Source organism: Ahaetulla prasina, chromosome 7 (genome assembly GCF_028640845.1).
Source record: "Ahaetulla prasina isolate Xishuangbanna chromosome 7, ASM2864084v1, whole genome shotgun sequence".
NCBI classification, from domain to species: Eukaryota; Metazoa; Chordata; class Lepidosauria; order Squamata; family Colubridae; genus Ahaetulla; species Ahaetulla prasina.
In genome coordinates, this window is record NC_080545.1 from 81959651 (window position 1) to 81986970 (window position 27320).

General features: G+C 40.0%; 1 protein-coding gene across 5 annotated transcripts in view; it reads left to right on the forward strand.

The window, feature by feature from the left end:
* TMTC1 (transmembrane O-mannosyltransferase targeting cadherins 1) overlaps nt 1–27320 on the forward strand; it is a 210275-nt gene that overhangs the window by 48282 nt on the left and 134673 nt on the right. For all 5 annotated transcript variants that reach the window (XM_058191782.1, XM_058191784.1, XM_058191783.1 and 2 more), the window contains exons 6-7: nt 23374–23455; nt 25156–25259. In XM_058191782.1, the coding sequence (XP_058047765.1) occupies nt 23374–23455; nt 25156–25259 (186 nt within the window). The remainder of the gene's footprint in view (nt 1–23373; nt 23456–25155; nt 25260–27320) is intronic.

Genomic DNA, 27320 nt, shown 5'->3' on the forward strand with positions numbered 1-27320 from the left:
TAAATAAATAAATAAATAAATAAATAAATAATAAAAATAAATAAATAAATAAATAATAAAAATAAATAAATAAATAAATAAATAAATAAATAAATAAATAAATAAATAAATAAATAAATAAATAAATAAATAAATAAATAAATAAATAAATAAATAAATAAAAAATAAAGCAAGCAGTTGTTGAGTAAACCCATTTTTCTGTATGGCTTTTTTTTTTTTTTCAGAAACCAGACGTAAACCAATTTCTGGCAAAAAAAAACCCAAAAACCAAAAACAGTAAATCTGTGGGATGCTGCACATTGCCATAAATGGGGCTGATTGGCAAGCATCCAAAATACAGTCATGTCCCTGCAAGGGGGCAGATATTGGAACGTTGAATCCGTATTGTAAGTCCCTCTTTTGGGGTCCATTGTATTGTTGAATAGTCGCTAAATAACCAGTTGTAAAACAAGAAATATATGCACAACAGAAATAAATAAAAATTTCTCTTACTCTTAAGTTTACAATATGACTTTCAGTTTTTCTATTTTTCGAATCAACAAATCCATATATTGTATTTTCATCTTTTCCATTTTATGGAAAGAGTTTGGAAGAGGCTTTCAATCAGCAATACAGTTAATGTCTTTTCTCTAATTAAAGCTATCTTGCCATCTCACCCAACTCCGTCAACTTCACCAAACTTCCGCTTGAAATATAGTCAAATATTTCCATTGTTGTGCATATAAAAGTCTTGCTGCTATTATAATAACAACAAAAGTTCCATGAGTTTTTCCCCAACTGTTTGTCTCAGTCCCAAAAAGAATATTTCTGGTTTCAATTTTATAGGCTTTAATTTTTTTTGAATTAATGCACGTATTTGAATCTAAAATTACAAAGTGTGGCATTCTTTTGTGATTGCTTTTAGAAGCATGTCCATTGTTGGCAAAAGTATGTGGCATATGGTGGTGATTGATAATGTGTTCATGAAATGATTTCTGGTTGTCAGTACAGTTCAAAGAATATTCAGATCGTTTTCAATGTAAACTTTTGTTGCTGTAAATAACTTGATATGAGTCATCTGTGGGATTACCAGCATATAACAAAAATGAATCCACAACCATATGTTCCAACTGTTAAGTTCGGGTATTGACGAGGCAGGAGACCAGGTTAGTGACAACAGCTCTTTAATATAGTGTGACCCAGCAAAACTCTGGAGAAAAACCTCTCCTTATATACACTTCAGCCTGAGGCTGCAACCAATCAGGAACGAGATATTTCCCGCCTAAAACTCCCGCCAAAACTTACAGTAATACATTACACTCCTTCCCTCCCAGAAGGCACTTTGCCAATATTTGCATATTACTTCTCTACGTAGTCCTGCAGGTACGTGGGGCGTCTCCTGACTCTCCCGGACCTGCGCAGTTCACTTTCTGGAGTTGAGTCGAGCTTGCCGGAGGGACTTTTCGCCCTCTGAGCTCCTCCTCCCGCCATCCGCCCTGGATTATTCGCCGGCTCGGACCTGCTGTCCTCTAGAGGGACCTGAGGGTGTCGCTGGACCTCGCCTGACTCAGATAAGTCTCTGTTTGGTTCTATGCTTTCTGTTTGTTCTCGGCTCCAGTCAGCTGTGGGGTTAATTAAATCATAGTCAGGGCTGGTCTCGCCTAATTCTGCCTTATCGCTCAATCTGTTTCTTAATTGATCTATGTGGCGCCCAAACTCTGCCATCGTCTATTTCCACTAGATAAGATTTGGGGCCCGTTTGTCTATGACTATCCCCTCTTCCAGTTTGGGCCGTCGCTGTAATTATGTGCCCACACTGAGTCTCCTATGTTTAATTCCCGGATTCTATCTGGTTTTGTTTTGAACCCGTCCTGCACGTAGTTCGGTGTAGCCGGTCTAGCGGGCACCTTAGCTTCCGCCCATTAATAGCTCGGCTGGGCTGCGGCGGTGGCCACACAGGGGTCCTGTGTTGGACGGTTAGGAATGCGCCGATTTGTGCCTGCCAATCTCCGGGCTGCTTCGTGATAGCGCTTCTTTGCACTCGAACAAAACGTTCAGCAAGGCCGTTCGACGCAGGGTGGAACGGCGCTGAGAGGGCATGTCGGATGCCCTCTTCAGCCAGGTACCCTTCAAATAATGCTGCGTGAACTGTGGGCGTTATCGGACACGAGGGTGTCCGGTAGCCCGTGCGTGGCGAAAAGGTGTTTTAGTGCTGAAATGACAGCTCCGCGGTTGTGGATTTCATTAGGATGATCTCCAGCCATTTGGAGAATGCATCCACCACAATTAGAAATGTTTGGCCGTGGAAGGGCCGGCAAAATCAATGTGTATGCGGGACCAAGGGCCTTGGGGTTTCTCCCACTCCAACACTGGGGCCGAGGTGGTAGTGGTCTGATTCCTGACATACCTGGCATCGGCCAACCCTGTCACCGATTTCCTGTCCATTAGGGGCCACCAGACATAGCTCCTGGCTAGCCCTTCATCCTTACAATTCCTGGGTGACCCTCATGCAGTAGTTCCAGGACTTTTTCCTCAGCTTCTCTGGAACTACCACCCTATCCCCCAGAGCAGGCACCCCTTGCACAGACAATTCTTTTTCTTTACAAATTCTCTAAACGCTCGCGATGGCCATCCCCTTTGAACCCAACCGATTACAGTTCTTAAGACAACGTCCCGGTAGGAGGCCCGAGCCACTTCCTGCGATGTGACTGGCCCAGAGTCCCAAGAGTCAATTAGTAGAACGGGGGTGCCCGGAGTAGGGTCCTCGATTTCCCGGCAATGGGCATCTGCTCAGTGCGTCCGCATGCCCCAGCTCTTTCCAGGTCGATGCTGTAGTTTGTAAGAGTAGGCGGCCAAAAGATAGTCCATCTGGTCAGCCGGGTGATAGTGCCACTGGCGTTGGGCGGTCGCCAGCCAGTAAGCCCAATAGTGGTCTGTGGTCAGTGATAATGTCAAAGTCTCCCAAAACGTATTCGTGAAATTTTTTCACCCTGACACTATTGCGAGAGCCTCCCTATCTAGCTGGCTGTAATTTCTCTCAGCCGGGACATCGCTCGTGAATAGAACGCTATAGGGGCTTCAGTGCCGTTTGGGAGTCTGTGGCTAAGTACAGCTCCTACTCCATAGGGGACGATCACAAACCAATACTAACGGCAGTCTGTTGTTGTATTGTATTAACAGGCTATCGCTTGATAGCAAACTTTTACTGCCTCAAATGCCCTATTCTCTGACTTCCCCACGACCAAACAGTGTTTTTCCAAGCAATTTATGCAGCGGTTCAGCAACGGTTGCCTTGTCTTTTAAAAACACGGCGTAAAGTTTACCAGACCCAGGAAAGCCTGGAGTTCTGTCTTGTTTTTGGGTGCTGGGGCTCTCTTTATCGCCTTGACTTTGCTCTCAGTGGGTGAATCCTTTTTGTCTATTCTATAGCCCAAAATTCAACAGATTCGACCCCTATCTGACACTTGCTTGCTTTGACTTTTAATCCTGCCGACCTAAAATGGCCAAAACTTTCCTTAATCGCTTCCCCAGTTCTCTTAAATCTTCCCTGATACCAACACATCATCGAAATAGGGCACGACTCCGGTAACCCTTGTAGGAGCCGCTCCATCAAATTTTGAATAGCCCGGGCCACACTCACCCCAAACTGTAACCGGGTGCACTTAAAGGCACCCGGTGCGTTACAATGGTCTGGGCTTCAGCTGTGCTAGCATCTACGGGTAGCTGTTGGTACGCTTGTGCCAAGTCTAATTTGGCGAAAACTTGTCCGTGCCCTAGTGAGTGCAATAAGTGTTGCACTACTGGAACTGGGTAGGCGCTTTTGCAATGCTTTGTTCAAGGTAGCCTTGTAATCGGCACAAATTCTTATGGACCCGTCTGGTTTCATAGGGTGACGATTGGCGTCTCCCATTTGGCATGGTCAACTGGCACTAGTATCCCCTGGCTGACTAATTTATCTAACTCTTTGTCGATTTTAGGTTTGAGTGCAAAAGGAACCCTCCTTGCCTTTAACCTAATGGGAGCTATTTGGGGGTCGAAATTGAAGGAGATAGGGGTCCCTTGTACTTGCCTAAACGGTCCTCGAATACGTCTGCGAATTCCTCCATTAGGGCGTTTTGCAGGTTGCATCCGCTCCGTGGACGCCAGTCACCCCATTCCCAACGCCCGGAACCAGTCTAGCCCCAGCAAGCTTGGCAAGGTTCCTCGACTAACGTGATGGGCAGGGTCTTTTCGTATGTCCCGTACTTGACCTCGACGGTCGTTGTCCTCGAACAGGGATGCGGTTGCCCTGGTAATCCTGCACCCGGAGCTGTTGTTTCTGTAGCTTGCGCTTTGCGAGGTGCGGCAAGGCTTTCACAAAAGTGTGCCAGGACATGATTGTGATAGCTGATCCTGTGTCTACTTCCAGTCGGCACGGTACGCCTTCAATTGTCGGGTTTGTGAAGATCTTTTCTTCGATGCGGTAGCTGCGTGGTCTATGGTAACAGTCATTCGGTTTGACTTCGCTCTTTCTTTCCTGGCCAATCGCGGTCGCCTTGCCGATCTCGCGCTCTGATTGGCTGGTTTGAAATTTCGCGGAATGTGGGTTTGCATCTCTGACTCAGAGCCGCTCTGATTGGCCGATTTGAATTTTCGGCGGAAGGTTGGGGTGCTCGGCAGACTTGAGCCAGGTGCCCTTCCTTTCACACCGCCGCAAATGGCGCCCTGAACTTACATCTTTGGCGCTGATGTCGCCCGCAACTTCCGCATTCCTCCGGTCTTCCTTGTCGATTTTCCGGTGTAGTGGACTTCTTCCTCCTCTTCGCTGGTTGACTCACGATAGGTTTCTTCGTGGTGGACTGTGCTCGGCTTTGCGCCCGCCATCGGCGTGAGTCGCTTTTGTAAGGTGTCTGCTGCATGGTTGGACATCTCATGGGCTCTGGCTTCGTCCAGAGCGTTTGCCAATGTCAGGTTGCTCTTGGCTAGCAACCGTCTCCTCAAACGGATGTCTCTGACCCCCCGTATAAGTTGTTCCAGCAGCTCTTCGTCCAGATCGCGGTACTGCAATGCTTGGAGGCTTGTCTCAGGGCTGCCATGTAGTCGCTGATAGACTCGCCTTCTTGTTGCCTGCGCCCCAAACTCGCACTGCCGAACGATTTGGACGGGGCTGGTGCGAGTGATTCTTCAGGAGGGTCTGAAGGGTCTGCCACGACACGGAGTGTAGCGGTGTTGGCTCCGCCAGGGCTTCTGCGACGGCGATGACTGCGGACCCACAGTGGCTTATGAAGTAAGCCCGTTTGCGGTTGTCGGAGACTCCTGTAACTCGTTTGCCTCCAGGAAACTTTCGAAACGGGTCATATATATTCCCCATGTTTCCTGGGCAGGGTCAAACGGAGTGGGTGGCGTGTAGCCGGTCATCGCTGCATTCGCTATCACCTTGCTGGGTTTGATTCTCGTAGTGAGTTCAGCTCTGTTCTGGTGCTCTGCCTCAAGATCCCATCCTCGTCGCCAATGTTAAGTTCGGGTATTGACGAGGCAGGAGACCAGGTTAGTGACAACAGCTCTTTAATATAGTGTGACCCAGCAAAACTCTGGAGAAAAACCTCTCCTTATATACACTTCAGCCTGAGGCTGCAACCAATCAGGAACGAGATATTTCCCGCCTAAAACTCCCGCCAAAACTTACAGTAATACATTACACCAACTGTATAAAATGTCAGTTTCTCCTTTTTGCTGCAGCCAACGCACCAATAGATCTTGTAATTAATTCCTTAAATGCATTCTATCATTTTAGAGTGTTAATTGAATCCTGATTAATTTTAAAAAGGCACACTTTTCCTTCTTAATATATTCCACAGGAAGAGTATCTTTGCAGAGAGAAATAATTCAAGAGCCACCTGGAATTAACTAATTTATAATTATTAATTTCCCAGTTAAAGTCACGATTTGGAATTGCAACAGGGCCTCTGGAAGAGTCCATAACTTGATCCACCAAAACAGAGGAAATAAAAAAAAAATAATTTTATCTAAAAGAGTTTTGAGGAGCTTATGAAAAAAGAATACGTTCCATGTTTTTAATTTAAAGGATGCCAAATATCTATTAACAATTCCTTTGAGTTTTGAGAAAATTGTTTTGGAATGCTTCTCTCTAATTGAAAATCTTAAGTTTGGTTAGAATATGGATAGTAAGCAGAAGACAGTTTTGTGAAACAACTATATATGAAATATTTCAGTGGGTTTTTAGTAGGACAATAATAACAGTTTCCCAGTGTAGTTTTATTTTTTTATTTTTCCTTTCTTTTTCTTTTCTTTTTTCCCCCTCTGCTTTGTTGTCCTGGTACTTCTCAATTTGATTGCTTAGCAACCTTTCAAAATTATGATGGACCCTGAAAAAGGTTATAAAATTAGAATAAAATAAAATAAATAACATGTTCTGATACAGGGGTCTCCAACCTTGGCAACTTTAAGACTTGTGGACTTCAGCTCCCAGAATTTTTGCTGGCTGAGGAATTCTGGGAGTTGAAGTCCACAAGTCTTAAAGTTGCCAAGGTTGGAGACCCCTGTTCTAATATCCAGGGGGCCTGCAGTCAATTGACCACATTTTGGGTGTTTAGCAACATCCCACCTTTGCCATTTGCAGAATCCTGTGACCACGTGATCACAATTTACAACATTTTTCTGGAAATCCTTGTTTATTTCCTGTTTCTGGCAAAAAATGTTGCATATTGAATAGTGGATTTGCTTAACAACTGTGGATTTGCTTAACAACTTAACTGTTGTTTTGCTTAACAACTTAACCACCACAAAAACATTGTAAAATCGGACATGGTCACAAGATAATCCGCTTTATAACTGTCATGACTTATGACAGAAATTGCAGGCTCAATTACGGTAGTAAGTTGAGGACTACTTATAGTTTATGTTCATTTATAATTTTTTTTTAAAAATGTAACAAAATTTATTTTAAAAAATAAGAGAAATAGTGTGATTAGCTTCCTTAACTATATATTTCACTTCTATAATATTTATATTCAATTATCAATTTTAAGATTCCTGTTCAATATGATAGCTCTTCCACATTGCTTTATTTCAATATCCACTAATATGTTTGTCCATTCCAAGTCCTAGAGCTGGCAAAAAAACATTCATTAGGTAAAATGTATATTTCTTGCAGCATAGTACCGTAGTATAAGATTGCAAATTTCTAAGGCTTCTCTTAGAAAATGCGTTTTGCTTTTATTTTGAAGTGCAAATTTGGTAACCAGATGGACGTATTGCACAAATCCATTGTTTTCTTAACTGTGATTTGTAAAAATTATGATTCAGTTGCCTTAGTGCACCAGGCCATAAAGCAAGGTTTACAAACCACTATAGCTGAGTTAACTCAATATACTCAGTATAATTCACTCAGTGTAAGACGGGGTGTCAAACTAGATTTCTTCGACAGCTGGATCAGCATAGTAGTTGTCCTCCGCAGGCCGGTCGGGGGGAGTGGAGGTGGGGGGAGATGGGATGGCCTCCTGCAGCACCCTGCCAGCCAAAACGGGGCGCCAGGGCACCACATACAGCCCCCTGTGCCCTGTTTTTGCTAGCAAGAGGCACTGCAGGCTGATCCTTTGCTATTTTCAGGCCGGCTCCATAGGCCAGATCTAACTCAAGTACCTTGAGTTTGACAAACATGGTGTAAAAGACTCATGTGGTCATTAGGAGAATTCGGCTTCTCCCATTAACTTTGCTTGTTGGAAGGGGTTTTTAAGGCCACAAATAGCAATTATATGATGCTGGGATGCTGCAGGTATTGTAAACGGTTGCCAAGCAGGTGACTGGGGGAATGCTGTCACTGTCATGAGCACAAGGACCAGTCGTAAGCCACATTTGTCAATCCTGTTGTAACTTCAAACAGCTGCTAAACAAAGTGGAGTATAGACCAGGGGTCAGCAATCTGTGACTCTGGAGCCGCATGTGGCTCTTTCACCACTCTGCTGTGGATGTGCGACATCTGCTGGCACACAATTTATTGAGCTTTTCAACCCCCGGTAGGCCAACTATGGATAAATCCAAGAAAAGAAAGTTTCAGAAGAAAACAGAACATTTAATTCAACTACATATGCTAATTTTGTGGCCACTCAAGAAATAGTCAGGCACAAGAAGGGTTCTGTGGCTCCCGGTGTTTTCTTTTCTGTGGGAAACAGGTCCAAATGGCTCTTTGAGTGTTTAAGGTTGCAGACCCCTGGTATAGATGTAATTAGTACAAGGAATTCATCGTTTTCTCTCTGACCTGAAGATTTGTGTTGATTTGCAGGTTTCATCCAGCTATGGTTGCACTCTTGGATCTGTGAAACATTTGTTTTTTATTTCTTGTGCTTTCCCCTTGTGTGGATTAATGTAAATTCAGTCATCTCTCCAATTGTTTAACCTGTGCTAAGGATATTCATGAGCCTTGTCAGATGAGTCATTTCTATTCTTGTACCTCAGTGCAAATCTGCATTCCAAATTGTAGCTACTTTGAAATTAGTTTGCTGCTAATGGTTTTTCTCTCTTCTCCCTTTTCCCCAAACTAGAGGAATTATCATTTTGTCAGAATTGCAAAAGTGTTTTTTTTATTAAATGTCTTTTCACAACTTTGTCCTCAGAGGCCGTCCTCCTATTCCCAGAATATGCGGTCTGAACTTAGTTTAAGGAAGAGTTACTGTGTATTGATAAATGTTCTATACTTCAGTAATTACATGAGGGAAATTAGTACTTTCAAATTAATACTTTTATATCGATCTAAAGCAGGGGTCTCCAACCTTGGCAACTTTCAGACTTGTGGACTTCAACTCCCAGGATTCCTCAGCCAGCTTTGCTTTGCTGGCTCAGGAACTCTGGGAATTGAAGTCCACAAGTCTGAAAGTTGCCAAGGTTGGAGACCCCTGATCTAAAGGTTGAGAACTGTAATTTAGGTGAGGAATTTTCTCTTCTTCCATATTTATGCAAAAGAAAATGTTTTTATGTTATTTTTATTTATTTATCAAATTTTGAAAACGCCCTCATAGAGTGATTCTGGGCAGTATGCAAATAAAAATATTAAACATTTTAAAACTGTATATAAAACTTAAAAACAGACAACAGTGATTAAGTTTCAACATTAAATGTTAATTAAAAGATGGGGATGGCTGGCTTTGTCCTCTGTGAGTCCCAAGCAAGACAGCAGAGCCATGTTTTCAAACTCCTAAAGTCCAGGTAGGCGGGGGCCTACCTCCACCTCCAGGGAGGGGAAAATGTTCCACAAGTGGAGGCAATAGAAGTCCAATCTTCCTGGACCTCGCCAATCAAAATTCTTTAATTGATAGGGTCTGCAACATACCTTCTCTACCCCATGGTTAGGTACCCCATGGTTAGGTAACCTGGCCCCATGGCAGGTTGGACTTTTAAGGTCATAGCCAACACCTTGAATTGGATCTGGAAATAAACTGGTACTCATTGTAGCTTGTCCAGCAAAGGTGTTGTATGTACTGTTCTTTGGGTGCTCAAGTTTAAGGTGATCCCCACTGAGAGGGGAAAAAATTGCTGGTAAAAATATGTATTGTATTTATTTCTTTTTCTGGGTGAATAGAAGTTGATCTCTCTCATTTTAAGATAAATAATAGCAATGGCAATAGCACTTAGACTTATATACTGCTCCATAGTGCTTTACAGCACTTCCTGGGCAATACACACCATCAGCATATTGCCCCCCAAAATCTGGCTCTTCATTTTACCAACCTTGGAAGGATGGAAGGCTGAGTGAACCTTGGGCCCCATCAGGAATGAACTCCTGTCTGTTGGCAGAGTTCGCCTGCAATACTGCGTTCTAATCACTGAGTCACCATGGCTCTTAATATTTAAGTGAAATATATTTTCTCAGTTTAATATGAACTTTGCTGCACTGAAGATGCATTGCTTTAAAACTCCCATCATAACTGATGTGGAAACTCTAGAAAGAGTACAGAGAAGAGCAGCAAAGATGATTAGGGGACTTGAGGATAAAACATATAAAGAACGGTTGCTGGAACTGAATGTGTCTAGTCTTATGAAAAGAAGAACTAGGAGTGACATGATAGCAATGTTCTGATATTTCAGGGGTTGCCACAAAGAAGAGGGAGTCAAACTATTCTCCAAAACACCTGAGGGTAGAACAAGAAGCAATGGGTGGAAACTAATCAAGGAGAGAAGCAACTTAGAACTAAGAAGAAATTTCCTGACAGTTAGAACAATTAATCAGTGGAACAACTTGCCTCCAGAAGTTGTAAATGCTACAACACTGGAAGTTTTTAAGAAGATGTTGGATAGCCATTTGTCTGAAGTGGTGTAGGGTTTCCTGCCTAAGCAGGGAGTTGGACTAGAAGACCTCCAAGGTCCCTTCCAACTCTGTTATTCTATTCTAACTATTACAGCCAATTCTGGTATTTATTATTTATAGAATAGAATAGAATAGAATAGAATAGAATAGAATAGAATAGAATAGAATAGAATAGAATAGAATAGAATAGAATTTTTATTGGCCAAGTGTGATTGGACACACAAGGAATTTGTCTTGGTGCATATGCTCTCAGTGTACATAAAAGAAAAGTTACGTTCATCAAGGTACAACATTTACAACACAATTGATGGTCAATATATCAATATAAATCATAAGGATTGCCAGCAACAAAGTTACAGTCATACAGTCATAAGTAGAAAGAGATTGGTGATGGGAACTATGAAACGATTAATAGTAGTGCAGATTCAGTAAATAGTCTGACAGTGTTGAGGGAATTATTTGTTTAGCAGAGTGATGGCCTTTGGGAAAAAACTGTTCTTGTGTCTAGTTGTTCTGGTGTGCAGTGCTCTATAGCGTCGTTTTGAGGGTAGGAGTTGAAACAGTTTATGTCCAGGATGCGAGGGATCTCCAAATATTTTCACGGTATTTTCAGTGTGGAGAAATATGTACCACAAAAGACAATTATGTATATTGTATCTTGTATATTCAATCATGAAAGTTCTTTTTTCAACCAAATAAACAAGTAGACTATATCATAACAATGACAACATGACAAGACTAGAGCAAAGAAACAATGAATGCAACTGTAGGAATTCTAATCCCTGTGTTAAGGTGATAAATAATAATTAGACTTTGTTTATATAAAGTCTGGTGGATTGAATCTATTTGAGATATTATAAAGATGCAGTAGAAAAACATTGCTTATTAAATTGGGTGCCATTGAATTAATATAGCCTACTAACATGCTTAACACAATATTGTTGGTTTATAAGAGTTTCCTTAAATCATTTACTGAATTCATGGCATGATGGTTGCTAAATGTTGTACCTTGATGAACGTATCTTTTCTTTTATGTACACTGAGAGCATATGCACCAAGACAAATTCCTTGTGTGTCCAATCACACTTGGCCAATAAAAAAAAATTCTATTCTATTCTAGCTTAGATAGAAGTTTCTTCTTAGACTCTACAAAAGAGGCTGTGATATTTAATAGTGACTTGTTTTGACAATTGGGGGCTGAACAATATGTTTGTAGGGTGAATTCATTTAGTTAAAGATGACTAGTCTCTTTTAAAGGTTGCTTTATTTCTTCCCTACTTCTGTCTTTCCATTTACTTCTTTATTAATCAGGCAGAATTCTGTGATCACTGAAGTTGCTTTGTCCTCCTTAAAAAAATGAAATAAGCCCTAAAGATTTTTTTTCCTCCTCTAACTCTGTATCAGGTTTTCTTTTGTCTGCTTATCTTTTTCTCGCACTGCAACGTGATAGTTTTATTTGACTACATAAGGAAACAGGATGGGAAAATTACTTTTTGTATACAGCAGGTATAAAAGCGATACAGAATTGCATCAAGCAACCTTTTAGTGGCTCTCAGAGCATTTCAGGAAAGCTAGGGATATGGTTAAGAGATAAAATCTGACCCTTAAAACTTTATCCACCCGTTTAACTCCTTTTTAAAAAGCCTAATCCCTCCCAGTCAGACTGATTTTTTTTCCAGTTTGAAAGAATGCATAAAGTAGATGCTGTAAGGTTTGAGGCATCCATTTTATCTCAGAATTCGTCTTCAAATTTCCACTTTCCCCCAAAATTAGGGGCTGAAAATATCAGTCCAGTATGAAAATGTCATCGAAGCATAATCTAAATGTGCTAGGAGGGAGCCAGGAGTCTACAGGTGAGGCAAGGGATATCTTATTGGAGCAATGACATCATGGTGCATATGATGTCATGCCAATGGTTTTTACAACGTCTAACTGAAGTGATAATGCAGTTTCCACTAAAAATATCCAGAAGCTCATGGGCTAAATTCACTATTTTATGAAGTGGAATAATCATATAATTTGTCCTGCAGTTTTGCAATTTGGCAAAAATTCTCATCTCTATGAACTTTCAGACAATGGGATAATGGGGATGATGGTGAATTTGGCTATTACTCAGCCCCCAGGACAGACTTTGCAGAATGAGAGCATTACTTTTCCCAAAGGTGCTTTTTGAAAAGGCACCTGGACTTCCTTTGTTTTTCCTTGAAGACATTTTGCTTCTCATCCAAGGAGCTTCTTCAGTTCTGACTTCTGACTTCCGTCAGAACTGAAAGAGTTTCTTGAAACGTCTTCAAAGAAAAACAAAGTCCAGGTGACTTTTGAAAAAACATCCTTGGGACAATTATGACCTGGATGATTGAGAATCTCCATAGACATTACAAAACCACTGCTTCCTTCTCTCAAAACCCTAGTGACAATTTGTTGGACCCTTTGCATCCTGGCTGTGACCTTCCGTATAAGTAATTCTTATTAATATTGGTGCAGCAGGGATTAATTCAACGAAATGACTGGCATGTTGGGATGAGTGCCGTTGGTTCAGAAGTGAGTTTCGGTAGGTTCTGACCAGTTCTGGAGAACAGGTAGTGGAAATTTTGAGTAGTTCGGAGAACCCGTAGTAAAAATTCTGACTGGCCCTGCCTCCATCTGTTCTCTGCCTCCCAAGTCCCAGCTGATCGGGAGTAAATGGGGATTTTCAGTAACCTTCCCCTGCCAAGCCCAGCAAGCCACACCCACCAAGCCATGCCACGCCCACCAAGCCACACCCACAGAACCCGTAGTAAAAAAATTTGAAACCCACCATTGCGTTGGTTGTGTGTAGGAAGAACATGTTACACCCCAGGTTTTGTTTCTCAAAGGTAAGGGAGAGAGTGTGGCTTAAATAAGACAGAGTACGTATGTCTTATTTAAGGTTAGCATGTCTTATTTAAGGTTCAAGAAACCAGAAGTCAGGATAGAGTTCAGAGAGCACTGTGATTATATTCCATGCAACCTATATGCAAGAATCTGATCTACTAACAGTCAAGGCAAATTGGTACCAGATAAGAGTCAACGGACTTCAAAGGGGTTGGACTTAATATCAGTTTCAAACTGATGATGTATTTGATCCTGCTATCAAGCTCAGCTTGGTCATCCCCTATATCGTAGACATTCATGTACATGTAAAAGCAACATATGTGCGAGGGGCAACATGGTCCTCTCTGAGTGTTTAAAACCATATAAACCCAATCTAAATCTTTGCAGTGCAGGACAATATTGCAATCCATTGTTCTCAAGTTCTTGTCATTCCTAATTGCTGTGCTGTACTAAAAACCCAGCCTGATCATAACATAACATAACATAACATAACATAACATCAGAGTTGGAAGGGACCTTGGAGGCCTTCTAGTCCAACCCCCTGCCCAGGCAGGAAACCCTATACCATCTCAGTCAGATGGTTATCCAACATTTTCTTAAAAATTTCCAGTGTTGGAGCATTCACAACTTCTGAAGGCAAGTCGTTCCACTTATTAATTGTTCTAACTGTCAGGAAATTTCTCCTTAGTTCTAAGTTGCTTCTTTCTTTGACCAGTTTCCACCCATTGCTTCTTGTTCTACCCTCAGGTGCTTTGGAGAACAGCCTGACTCTCTTCTTTGTGGCAGCCCCTGAGATATTGGAACACAGCTATCATGTCTCCCCTAGTCCTTCTTTTGTTAAACTAGACATACCCAGTTCCTGCAACCGTTCTTCATATGTTTTATCCTCCAGTCCCTAATCATCTTTGTTGCTCTTCTCTGCACTCTTTCTAGAGTCTCAACATCTTTTTTACATCGTGGCGACCAAAACTGGATGCAATATTCCAAGTGTGGCCTTACCAAGGCATTATAAAGTGGCACTAACACTTCACGTGATCTTGATTCTATCCTCTGTTTATGCAGCCCAGAACTGTGTTGGCTTTTTAAACAGCTGCTGCACACTGCTGGCTCATATCTAAATGGTTATCCACTAGGACTCCAAGATCGCTCTCACAGGTACTACTATTGAGCAAGGTACCATATATACGGTACTGGTGCATTTTGTTTTTGGCCTAAATGTAGAACCTTACTTTTTCACTGTTGAATTTCATTTTGTTAGATAGCGCTCAATGTTCAAGTCTGTCAAGATCTTTCTGTAACTTGAGCCTATCTTCTGGAGTGTTGGCTATTCCTGCCAGCTTGGTGTCATCTGCAAATTTGATGAGTTCCCCATCTATCCCCTCGTCCAAGTCATTGATGAAGATGTTGAAGAGTACTGGGCCTAAAACAGAGCCTTGGGGTAGTCCACTGCATACTTCCTCCATGTGGATGTAGTTCCGTTGAGGACTACACGTTGAGTGCGGTTGGTCAGCCAGTTACGAATCCATCTGGTGGTGGTGCTGTCTAACCCACATTTTTCTACTTTATCTAGTAGTAGGTTATGGTCTACTTTATCAAATGCTTTACTGAAGTCCAAGTAAATTATATCAACAGCATTCCTCTGGTCTACTAATTTTGTCATTTTGTCAAAGAATGCGATAAGATTAGTCTGGCATGATCTGTTTTGACAAACCCATGTTGGCTTTTGGTTATTACTTTGTTTGCTTCTAGGTGTTCGGTGATTCGTTTTGATTATCTTTTCCAGAATCTTCCCGGTATTGAGGTCAGACTGATAGGTCTGTAGTTTCCTGGATCTGTTTTTTTCCTTTTTGAAGATGGGAACTACATCAGCTCTTTTCCAGTCCTCTGGCAGCTCCCTGTGCTCCAGGATCTTTGAAAGATATAGTTCAGTGGTTCTGAGATCACGCCTGCCAGTTCCTTCAGAACCTTGGGGTGTAATCCATCCGGTCCTGGTGATTTGAACTCGTCTAGGGTAGACAGGTGTTCACTTACCATTTTCTTCCCTATTTTAACTTGTGTTTCTAATCTGTTTTTGTAGTGCTGTTTTGATAGGTTGGATTGTTTTTCCTTTTGTGTAAAGACAGATGCAAAATATGAGTTAAGTAGATCTGCTTTCTCCTGTTGCTTGTCATCTTCTTGCCACTTTCTCCCAGCAATGGGCCAATTGTTTCCTTGACTTTTTCTTGTTTTTAACATGTTGGAAGAAGCTTTTTGTTATTTTTACTTTTGTCGCTAGCCTTTGTTCATTGTGAGCCTTAGCTTTCCTCACTTCATCTTTACAGGCTCGGCTATTTGCTGATATTCTGCCTTAGTTATTTGCCCTCTTTCCACTTTTTATATTTGTCCTTTTTGTCTTTCAATTTGTCAGATAGTTCTTTATGCATCCATGCTGGTTTCTTTTGAGATCTACTATTTTTCTTCTTCATTGGTATTGTGTTAGACTGTGCTTTTATAATCTCACTTTTCAAAATTTCCCAAGCTTCTTGAGTTGTTTTCCCCCTGAGGATTCTCATCCATTGAATCCTTCTCAAGCTCTCTCTAAGTTTATTGAAATTAGCTCTCTTAAAGTCCAAGACTCTAGTTTGACTTTGTTCTACTACTTGTATTTGCTTAATGTTGAATTCCAATATTGCGTGGTCACTTGCCCCCAAGGTTCCTGTAGCTTCAACACCTTCTATCATTTCATCTCTGTTAGTGAGAATTAAGTCCAATATAGCTGATCCCCTTGTCGCCTTCTCTATTTTTTGGGAAACAAAGTTGTCTGCTAGGTTTGTTAGGAACCTGTTGGATCTTCCACTTGGTGCAGAGTTTGTTTCCCAGTTGATGTCAGGGTAGTTAAAATCCCCCATTACTACTGTGATGTGCTTCCTACATACCTTAGTTAGCTGACTAGCAAAAAGTTCATCTACTTCCTCTGTTTGGTTGGGTGGCCTATAGTATAGACCTATAATCAATATATGATCAATATGGACAAGAAAATATCTCTCCATACGGAGTAAATAATTGAGCCAGATTTCATATATTGCCTATTTAGATATAGATCCCAGTTTGTTTCTGAAGAGAAAAGAATAAATGGAAGGAACGTAGCTCGGTATGAACCATATTCAGTTCTTCACGTAGAAAGTCACAACAGCAGAACCTCATCACCTGAGGCAGCAGTTATAACACTTAGTTTGCCAGGGTTTGGAAATTGTCTTTAGATGCTTTGCTTCATTAAAACTAGAAAACTTTCCCAAAGGGGAAAACTCATTGCCTGATTCATTCTTTAAAATCTTCCCCAAGGTTGTGAATGGGATCGCAATTCTCATTAAAAAATGAGAGGCGATTCCTAAAATGATATTAAAAAAAATACTAAGTAAGAAGAAGCAGGGGAACTTGTTAATTATTTTCTTTTAAAATACTGCCGTGAAGTGAATGCAGTGTGTCTTTCACACTGCAGTGGGAATTCTTTTGAATGCTGAATGTAGATTAGGTGCTTTTTGCTTCTTTCACAAAAAGAATGAAGGTGATGCTTCTGTAATGGATTTGGCGCAGATCATTATTCAGGTATGGATATTGATATGATAAAACAATTTGTGGACATAGGCAGAAACTTCAACCAGACATTTAACCGAATCAAAGGCAGGAAATAAAATGACATGCAAACACGAAATCTTACCAAGTAGACCAGTGGTTCTCAACCTTTATAGTACTGCGACCCCTTTAATACAATTCCCCATGATGTGGCGACCCCAACCATAAAATTATTTTCGTTTTGAATTTATCGCACCTGAAGCCGTATTGGTTAGCGATCTGAACTGCTTGTGATTGCCTTGAGGACGGAGGCATTAAGGCGGAGACTCCTCCCCTATTAAGTTTATCGCGCCTGAAGCCAAATTAGGCTAGCGATTGGGAGTGATTGCAGCTGGCTTGAGAGGGAGACATCAGAGCAAAGATTTCTCTCTTTTTTAATTCATTGCGCCTGAAGCCGAATTCGGCTAGCGATTTGAAGAGCCTGCAGCTGGCTTGTGGAGTCAACCATTGGAGCACGATTCTTCGACTCGCAAGTATACTTCCCATATTTCCGATGGTCTTAGGCTACCCCTGGCAAATCGTCATTCGACCCCCAAAGGGGTCCCGACCCACAGGTTGAGAACCACTGAAGTAGACAATCAGACACCTCTAGTATTGTTTTAAGGCAAACTAGTCCCCCTGGTTAGATATTTTCTATGAATCAGGAAGCAATATGCAATATACTTCCTGGTTCAATATAGTACAATATTCAATATTAGCAATATGAACATATATTGCTAATCCCAGACTAAACATGGTGCATTGGAGAAGTCATAATGACCTGGTTTGCACATAGCATTTAACTCTGGTAGATGGCTTCATACATCTTGCTACGCCTCAAACGCAGTGTGGTTTAGCCATCTTGAATTCACTTGGTCTGCTTCTTAGTATTGTGCTAATGTAGCTGGAGTCCTTGTGTTTTGCTTATAATTCAGAAACCAAAATAGAACGGCTTGATTTACAAACACATGGACCATAATTTTAGTTTGTTTGGTTTGGAGCTTAGTGTTCTGTGACCCAAGCCACTTTGGCTTGTAAATCATGATTTATAATGTGACTTGCTGTGCAAACTCAGCCAATTTTGGTTTATTCAATAAAGCATAGGTAATATGAGCAGGCTTAGCATGATTTGTGAACTCGGCTAGTATGCGGGGGTAAAATAAAACCAGATATGCTGCCCACATATCTCTTCAGAGTTGAGCATTGGTAACAAACAAGGTGGAAAGTAATGGTTTCCTAACCTCATTTTTAATAAAAATGAGAAGGTTCTTTTTCTGTTTAGTTCCAAGTGGAGAAAAGCTACTTAAATTAATTTTGCAATGTTTTCCAAGCCATTTGTGTGTGCATACATGGTATATTTCATTATGAATTCATTTATGGAATGTTTTTTTATTGTTAACCACTCTGGAATAGATGTGTATGAAAGACTATATATAAGTAGCTATAAATAACTGGAATTTCATTATAAGTAAAGGCAAACACATTTGGGGCTTTTTAACTTAGAGTTATAGCATAATAGGATTCAGAAACAAGGTTCATTAAGTTTAATGGCCTTTACTCCCAGGTAAGAGAGTGTTATCAGATACTTTAATATAATTTTTACTGGCTATTAAGATTTCTTTTTTCTTTCTCATAATAGTAGAATTCGGAGTCAACACATCAAATTGTGCAGCGTGTGCATGTTTGTAATATGCTGAAAAGTAGGGATATATGACTCCCAACGCTACTCTTTTTTTCAAGATTTCATTCCTTGCAAACACATAATAAATATTATTTATCTTTATGTAAATATTTCATACGCATCACAAAATGTGGACAAATGCAAAAATTGAAAGGTTACTACAGCATGCTTTGCATATTAGTCAAAGAGTATAAATAATATTTTATTTTAAAATGGAAACCAGAAACAACATTGCTCCTGAAAATTAACTTGCTCAAAATGAGCTATTAAAAATATTCACACTACTTTTCTTTGAGCTTGAAAAGACAAAATGATCTTTTTCACCCACAAAATCCATGATATCAAATTAAATTTATACTCCTGTGAAAATTCTCAACTCTCACAGTAAAGGTTAATTGTGAAAATCAGGCTTAAGTTGTTTTGCAGACTCCCACAATGTCATTCTGGTAAGGTTCACACACGGGACTATAGTTTTTACCTTGCTGTATTAGTTATTTCATGGTTTATGACTTGGTGTGTTGTACAAACCTATCCAATTATAGTTTATTCAATAAACTGTTATTTGGGACATGTGCGCTATCCTCCTTTCGCAGAGCACTGGTCTTCTTTATCCGGCTGATTTGGTGATATTTTAAGATCTCTTTCTCCCACTTAGAAGTCTGTTGCTGAAAACTTACAAGCCCATATCCCAAAATTTTGTAACTTTATGTTTCTAAGATTACGTATAAATTCCAGAATCTTTAGTTTTGTGATATCCCTGCACCTTTCCCTTTCTCTTAGTATCATGCAAAAAGAGAATTGATATGTCTCAACCATTACGGTTTTCTTGAGGCCCCAGGATTAATCCAGGATGTTGGTTAGTTATATTGCTTTTCATAATTTTCTGATCTGAATGTAGTACTTACTTTGTGGCCTCATTGCCTAATAGATAATAGATTATAAATTGATAATAAAACAGTCCATCTTTTATCCCCATTTTGAAAATGAAAATAATAATAATAATAATAATAATAATAATAATAATAATAATAATAATAATAATTATTATTATTATTATTATTATTATTATTATTATTATTATTATTATTATTATTTTGCCTTTTGATCAGCTAGGATTAGTTGTACATAAAATTGTATAGAGAGACTGTATTTTGCTCCTGTTTCTTGTGTTGAAATTCAAGGCTATGATGGCCTCCTTCTTATCAAGTTGATGATGTCTAGTTTAACCATTGTTAAGCTTTGATCTTTTTTCTTTGGCTTCTTCGCAAACTATCTGTAATCACCATGTTCATGAATTGTGGTTTATAAAGACCAGAAGAGGCAGGAATTTGGAGTAAGAATCCAGGGACCTGATTCAAGGAATGAATTGAAGATGTAGTTCAGCCAGTTTAATGCTTTTGGAAATCTATGAAATCAGGTACTGTGTTCTCCAAAACATGAGTAGCAAGATCTTAAGTCCAGAGTCAGATATTATTGGAGTAATAAGATTTGATTGGAATGAACCCTCTTTCTTTACAGGCCTCTCACTTTTCATTTTGACAAAGATAAAGTGTCTTGTCAGAGTTGCCGATTTACACAATTCTAGGCAGACTAGAAACTTTTAACACCATTGTAAAATTCAAACCACAAGATCTTGAATTTTATTTGGCTATCTTCCCAGATGTCTTCGGTAATAAAATGAGGTTCTTGAAACAATAATTATCACCACCCCCACCATTCTGGGATAATCTCACATCTTCATATTCCCCTTATGTTTGAAATCGCCTTGTGTTTTATATGTCTCTATGTTTGTCTATGATCCAAGTGTATAAGAAAAGTTATTGGCTTATTAAGCATTTCTTAGTGATTTTGATAAGGGGTAATTTGTAAGTGAGTTCCTTTCCTTTTTAATTCTTTTGAAATTCCTTTTCAGGGTTTTTTGGTAAGTATTCCTTAATGAATATTCCATTGTAGAAGTACTTACCATGTTGTTATAATGACCAATTAAATATTTTTGCAATGCTTATCTGTGAATTAGCTGTGAATTAGAGATACTAAAATATGGGGAGCAGACTGGGGTCTCAGTACTAGAGACTGGATATCAGATATTGCAAGGTTGAGCAGGTAAAACACAAGACCAGGAATTATTTGTGTGTATAGTACTAAATCTGCCTGACACAGATGCTGTATTTTGCCTGCCTATCACAAAGGCTTGTGTTTTATGATAGGCATCCTGATTTTTTCTATGAAAGACACTCAGAGTAAGATATAAGGGGAAATACTTCCCCCAGCCCTCTTTATCTGCTACCTAGCTTTCAGTCTAACTCACTATCCCACACACAATTACATTATTACCAAGCTTCCATTGCAGGGGTGAAATGCTCCCGTATTGGACCGGATTGCGCGATCCGGTAGCGATCATAGTCGGTAGTTCGACGATCTGATAGCGATAGCGGACCAAAGCTCCGTCCACCCGCCCAGATGTCATTACTCCCTGGTTTTAACCAGGAAATAATGTGTTTTTTACCTTCTGTGCATGCGCAGAAGGTTTTGAGCGGCGCAAGCAGTGTGTCCAATTCTGTATAGGGTTTCCTGTCTGAGCAGGGGATTGGACTAGAAGACCTCCAAGGTCCCTTCCAACTCTATTATTCTCTTATTCTGGTTGCTGAAGTCATAAAAATGTATAAGGTTTTACAGAATACACTTTATTTTGAGTGGACATTTAAGAAGCATGCAAAGGAGAAATGGTGGAGAAGAATCTGCTCAGATTGGTTCCTCCAGTAACTCTGCACCAAAATAGTAAGACTTAGTAGAAATAAAGTTAACGTGGGAGCTATTGATTGTCTGACAAAAACAGACTTTTGATTTTTGTAAGATAAGAGCATTTTAGTCTAATCAGGTACTTGACAAAGGTGCCAAGAAAATCAGCTACAAACATCTACTGTAATGTGATGCTTAAATATTGATTCATTGTAAGATATCTTGAGTGTTTCTATAGAATCAGGAATCATTCGTTCAGCACCAGAACAAATTGACGGTATGCTATCCAATAGTTCCAGGAGACTACCAGTAAATTTTAAAAGCTTTATTTTAGCAATGTAAACATACTATATTTTCTTTCTTTATCTGTCATTCAAATCTCACATATATCAGAGAGTATTTTTAGATTGGCCAGGTGACAAAAGGGCATGGGAAATCACCTGAAAGTGCTGTTTAAGCTTGATGGAGTGAAAGATGGAACCTTGGGTGTTTTTTTTCTTTCCTTCCTTCCTTCCTTCCTTCCTTCCTTCCTTCCTTCCTTCCTTCCTTCCTTCCTTCCTTCCTTCCTTCCTTCCTTCCAGCACTCTTTTTATACATAATGCTGGATTGCTTCAGTTTGATTGCTGGGTTATCTCATACATCAGGGGTCTCCAACCTTGGCAACTTTAAGACTTGTGGACTTCAACTCCCAGAGTTCCTCAGCCAGCTTTGCTGGCTGAGGAACTCTGGGAGTTGAAGTCCACAAGTCTTAAAGTTGCCAAGATTGGAGACCCCTGTCATACATCAAGTGATGAGCATTTGATAGTTGTTCATTGGACCAAGCTGTTCTCTTCCATAACCATTCTGTGGCTGAAGGGAACACAAGAATTTTATCAGAAAAATGCTTTCAAAGAATTCTCAATCCGTTCCTAACTTGACCTGGAACATCCCAGATCTTGATATAGTCTTGTATACACACACATTATTCTCCAATTTAACCACAAAGATCAGAATTGTGCAAACCATGATATTTTCCTCTGATATTCTTTGGAAGCAAAAGTGGTGCAGTAGCCTAGAGCAGCGGTCACCAACCGGTGGTCAGTGGACCACTGGTGGTCCGTGAGAAAATTTTGGTGGTCTGCAGAAAAATTATTTGCATTTTTTATATTGCACTAAATCAGGGGTCCTCAAACTATGGACTCTTTCTCATGGTGGCTGCTTAGCTCCAACAACTGCTACCTGTTGGTGCCCTAAGGAGCCCGAGCAGGCAGGCAAGGAGTGGCTGGGAAGGGAGGGATGAGTAGAGGCTGGCGAGGCACTTCTTGACATGAATGGCATTGAGTTGGCCATGCCCACCCAGTCACATGACCACTTAGCCTTGTCCATCCAGTCGGTCATTAGGCAGATCATATTAGTGATCCACGGGATTGAGAATTATGAATTTAGTGGTCCTTGAGGTTCGAAAGATTGGTGACCCCTGGCCTAGAGGTTGACCTCTCACCTCACAATCAGGAGGCTGTGAGTTCGATCCTAGATAGAGGCAGATATTTCTCTCTCTAGGCACACCGAGAATATATCTGCTGAAAAAAGCTCCACATATGTGACAGGGAGGGCATCCGGCCAGTAAACACTCAGCTCCATTCAGTTGCCCAGACTCCACCCCTCAAGAGATTATGGGGTCATTAAAAGAGGATAACGACTCTTGGGAAACAAAAGTTGGACTTTGAAGAAGCAGAATTACTATTTATTTATTTAACATACAGCATAAATGGCCAGGGAGTTTACAATATCTACACACTTCTGAACAGTTCTTGCCCTTCTGAGAAATACATTTCAATTACTGAGTGAAAATGTAAACATCTAGCCCATATGATACACACAGCTGAACTATAGATACTGTTATATGACTGCTGGTTCTGCCTAAAGATTCAGATTTTCTGAGGTATATTATGAATGCTTAAAGAGGTGAGAAGCAAGAGCACCCAGCCATCTGGCTGATACTAATTGCTGTTGGATTCCTTCACACTTTGAAAACTGTCTTATGTGTTGCTATGATAATGAAGCCTCCTTATTTTCCTTCTACGTATGTTCCTTTATATTGGCCCTGACAGCCATTATTTTAAACTGTGGATACAGTTCACAGTGGTTAGTAGAAAAGACCGCTTTATAAATAAATTAGCAAAGTATTAAAGTCCACCAATACTGAAATTTATAAAAATCATAATCTTCTTTTTCTCCTGCTGTATTTTAGTTACCTGACTGCGAGTAACAAGCAGAAATTCTTATATTCCACAAGACCTTTTTTAAAGAGGGCTGCCTTGGTACTTACCTATGTAAGTATTACTATACATCATTTTCTTACTCCTTTAATGTCTTCAGGTGAATTATATTCTATCAGTACCTGAGTGTGAAGAATAAACTAATTCAGCAGGGTGGTCATAACTCAAAGATGTGCTGATTAGAACCAGTTAAGATGAAAATGTTTTCTGCATCACAAATCTTTTTAATCAACAGAAGCTTAGGTAAATGTCTATGGAAGATTCTCATTCATCCAGGTCACAGTTGTCCCAAATGTGCTTTTTCAAGAGGCAACTGGACTTTCTGGTTTTTCTTTGAAGATGTTTTGCTTCACATTCAAAAAACTTCTTCAGCTGTGACTGGATGGTGGGCAATGGAAGGATTTACTGTATATTCCTTGCAGTGGACATTTGCATTATTTTAGTGAGTCGTTAAGGTCACCTGGAGATTTATCTGTGTCATCAAGATCACCTGAGTGTCATCTAAACAGGCTATCTATGCAGGGGTGAAATGCTCCCGGTTTGGACCGGATCTCCTGATCCGATAGCGATGGCGGTGGGTGGTTCAGAGAACTGGTAGCAAAAATCCTGGGCCCCACCATGCCCAGCTGAGCCGTGCGATCATCAGAGGTTTTTTTTTTTTTTACTTTTAAAAGCATTTTTTCTTTGGCCGAAAAAATGGTTTTAAAAGTAAAAAAAAAAGCCTCTGATGATTGTGCAGCTCAGCTGGGACTGTCAGAGCCTTTTAAAAGCATTTTTTTGTAAAAATGCTTTTAAAAGGCTCTGACAATCCCAGCTGAATTGCCTGATATCAGAGGCTTTTTTTTCCTTTTAAAGGCAAAAAAAATGCTTTTAAAAGAAAACAAAAGCCTCTGACGATCAGGCAACTCAGCTGGGATCGTCAGAGCCTTTTAAAAGCATTTTTTTACAACCTCTTTGGCCGAAGAGGTTGTAGAAAAAATGCTTTTAAAAGTTTTTTTTAAAAAAAGTTGGCCATGCCCACCCAGTCACATTACCCCCTCCCCACCAAGCCACGCCCACAGAATCATTAGTAACAAATTATACATTTCATCACTGTATCTATGTCGAAATTGAACAGCCCTCTCTCAGTGGAGGGGGAGGAATACAAAATTATCTATCTCCAATCTACAACACAGTCCTTTCAACAGTTCCAAGAAGGTTCCATACCCATTTGCATCACTCACGTGAACCTGATGACACAGATAAACTTCCTTAAGGACTTGCTAAAAGAATGCAAATATCCAGCTGTCTGCAAGGAGTATAAATACTTCCATTCCCCACCATTCAGTCAGAGCTGAAGAAGCTTCTTGGATGAGAAGCGAAACATCTTCAAAGAAAAACCAGAAAGTCCAGTTGCCTCTTGAAAAAGCACTTTTGGGAGAAGCTCAGGTGGAAGTTCCTTTTGCTAGCTGACCAGAAAACTGAATTGTATTATATCCAAACTTTGCTCCAGTCTAGAAACAGCTCATTAATTCACCCAATAAAATACATGTATGTTTATGAACGATAAACCAGCCTTCAAATTATTCTCCCCTCTCCATTTTTGTATTTTGGAGAGAATATAGAATCACCATTTCAGTTTGGAATGATAGGTTATCACTTGATGCAATGGGATAACCAGTAACAATGAAGTATTGTAATAGATTTAGGTTTGCTGGCCATGTACAATTGGGTTTCTCTTTAATAATCCAAGAATTTACTCTTCTTATCTGAAGGTGATCCTACTTATGTATTTTCGCCTATGGATAATGGGAGGTTCCATGCCAGCATTTTCAGAGCAGGACAATCCAGCTTCATTCTCACCATATCTTCTTACAAGGTATTCAACCGGGATTTACTTCTTTTCAATATAAACCAAATATAAACCAAATTTAGTCTATAAGCCTTGTCACTTTTCCCCTCAAAACTGCATTTAATAAAATGAACTTAGGAGTTCTGTTATTCTTCTGAGTTTAAACTCATTGCCATTAAATCATCTCAATGTAAATATTTCAGAAACTCTCCCCTTTGGAGACATTCATATGTGAATACTTTCAGTTCCAAAATGTATCTTGAATGCTTTGATATTCATATATTACCTATTATATTTTGACAAGGTGTTAAATATGATTATCAGCCACCTGCTCCTACTGCAATTACCTTATTTGTTTCATTCCAATTTAGCCTTCAAGAATGGACTGTGTGATTCTCCACATCACATCATTGGTTTACCAGTTTTTCTTTTGATGATTCTTGGATGTTTTATATAAATCAGAGGTCCCCAAATCTTTTTGGTTGTTTTAGGAGCATACTCTGAATGGCTTTCTCCTTCACAGAAGAATTTAATATGGGGGAAAAGCCCAGTTCAAAAACTTTGATTATGCAGAATATTGAGTAAGTTTTATAACAGATCCTCAGATCTGATGTTCGAGGCCATCCAAATATTAATTAGGATCCATCCTGCTTATCTGCCAGATTTTGAAAAGGTCCTCTGGGTGCTGTCCCTGCTAAGTGATACAAGACATATAAGCATCATCAGCTTGGAAAAATGCTTAATAAGTATGCCATTTTGCTGTATATTTGTGGGATTGTGCACTGCTATCTCCCCATGGAATTCAGAGAATAAAAAGCAGAGTTATTTCCCCTCTTCAGAGCAAGCCAGAAACACAGTTAAGCTATGATTGCTGCAGCGTGGGAGGAAACTATAACATAAACAATTTTCCCCCCAAATTTGGAGCAGCCATTTGTAAACTTAAAAGAGGAAGCAATGTATGCCAAAATACCTAAGAGCATAAAGAAATTGGATTTCTAGAGAAGAAACAATACATCTTCGGAGTTTTTTTTCCTGATCTTTTCCCTACCTTTTGGTTCATCACATCAAAACCATGCAGCTGCTGGTTTTGTTAAATACCTGTCAGGATTCCCTTCAAAGTGATGTTTTACGAAGTGTCTTATTAGGTCCTTGTTTAAATTAGGCAGTTTCTTTGAAAGAAGAGAGAAATCCATGTGAAGCTATCATGTTTTAAATTTGAACTCTTGTGAAAATGATCACAGGGAAACCTTTAATGCTGAGAATACAACTGAAGTCCCATCTTTGGAAGACAAAAGGCATTGCAATGTAAACCTTCAATATTCTGAGTTCTTTGACCTGATCTGACCAGGTTTATCCCTGAGCATGTTTGGAGAAGCTACAGCAGACAAGCCACCATCCGAGAGTGTGGCCTAGAGAAACAGCTCTTTGTATCTTGGCAGAAGAGTAAACTCAGAGTCTCTGGAGAAGTAAAAGCACATTTTCTCAGGGGTCACATAAAAAGGTAGAGTAGAAAAGAACAACATGGCTGAGCCATATCTGCTTTTAAAAGATCCATGCGTTTCATTTCTTAGATAACCAACAGCATCTTCACTCTACCTAAACACAGGAAGGCTACCGTAATGGCTTTCAGTCAGAATAATAATTTTTTCTTTGCTACTTAAGACTGAGAGCTTTTTTCTCAGGAGTGTTTTCATCTTTTGCATAGGCTCTAAATCAACTGGTGCTTGATAAAGCACTTTATAATAAGGTTATAAAGCACTGCGGCTGCAATTGTAACCAGGTTCTGTTATTTATGAGCTTTCTATCTTCGCTGAATTGGTTTATGTCGAGGCACTGCTATTAGATAACCCAGCTTTCTCTTCCTTGGTATTGCTGGCATACTTGTCTTGACCAAATAAATCATTTTCAAAGTTAATTATCATAGCTTCTCCTGTACGTGTACATAGATGTGGATATATCAGAACTGGTAAATTACTGTACTCTTGTTCTGATAATCTGCATATAGACACACAGGTGGCATGTGTCAGAGCTGTGCCAATCCTTTGTAGGAGGTCAATACAAGTACATAGGAAGCCTCTTTTGTCTTTT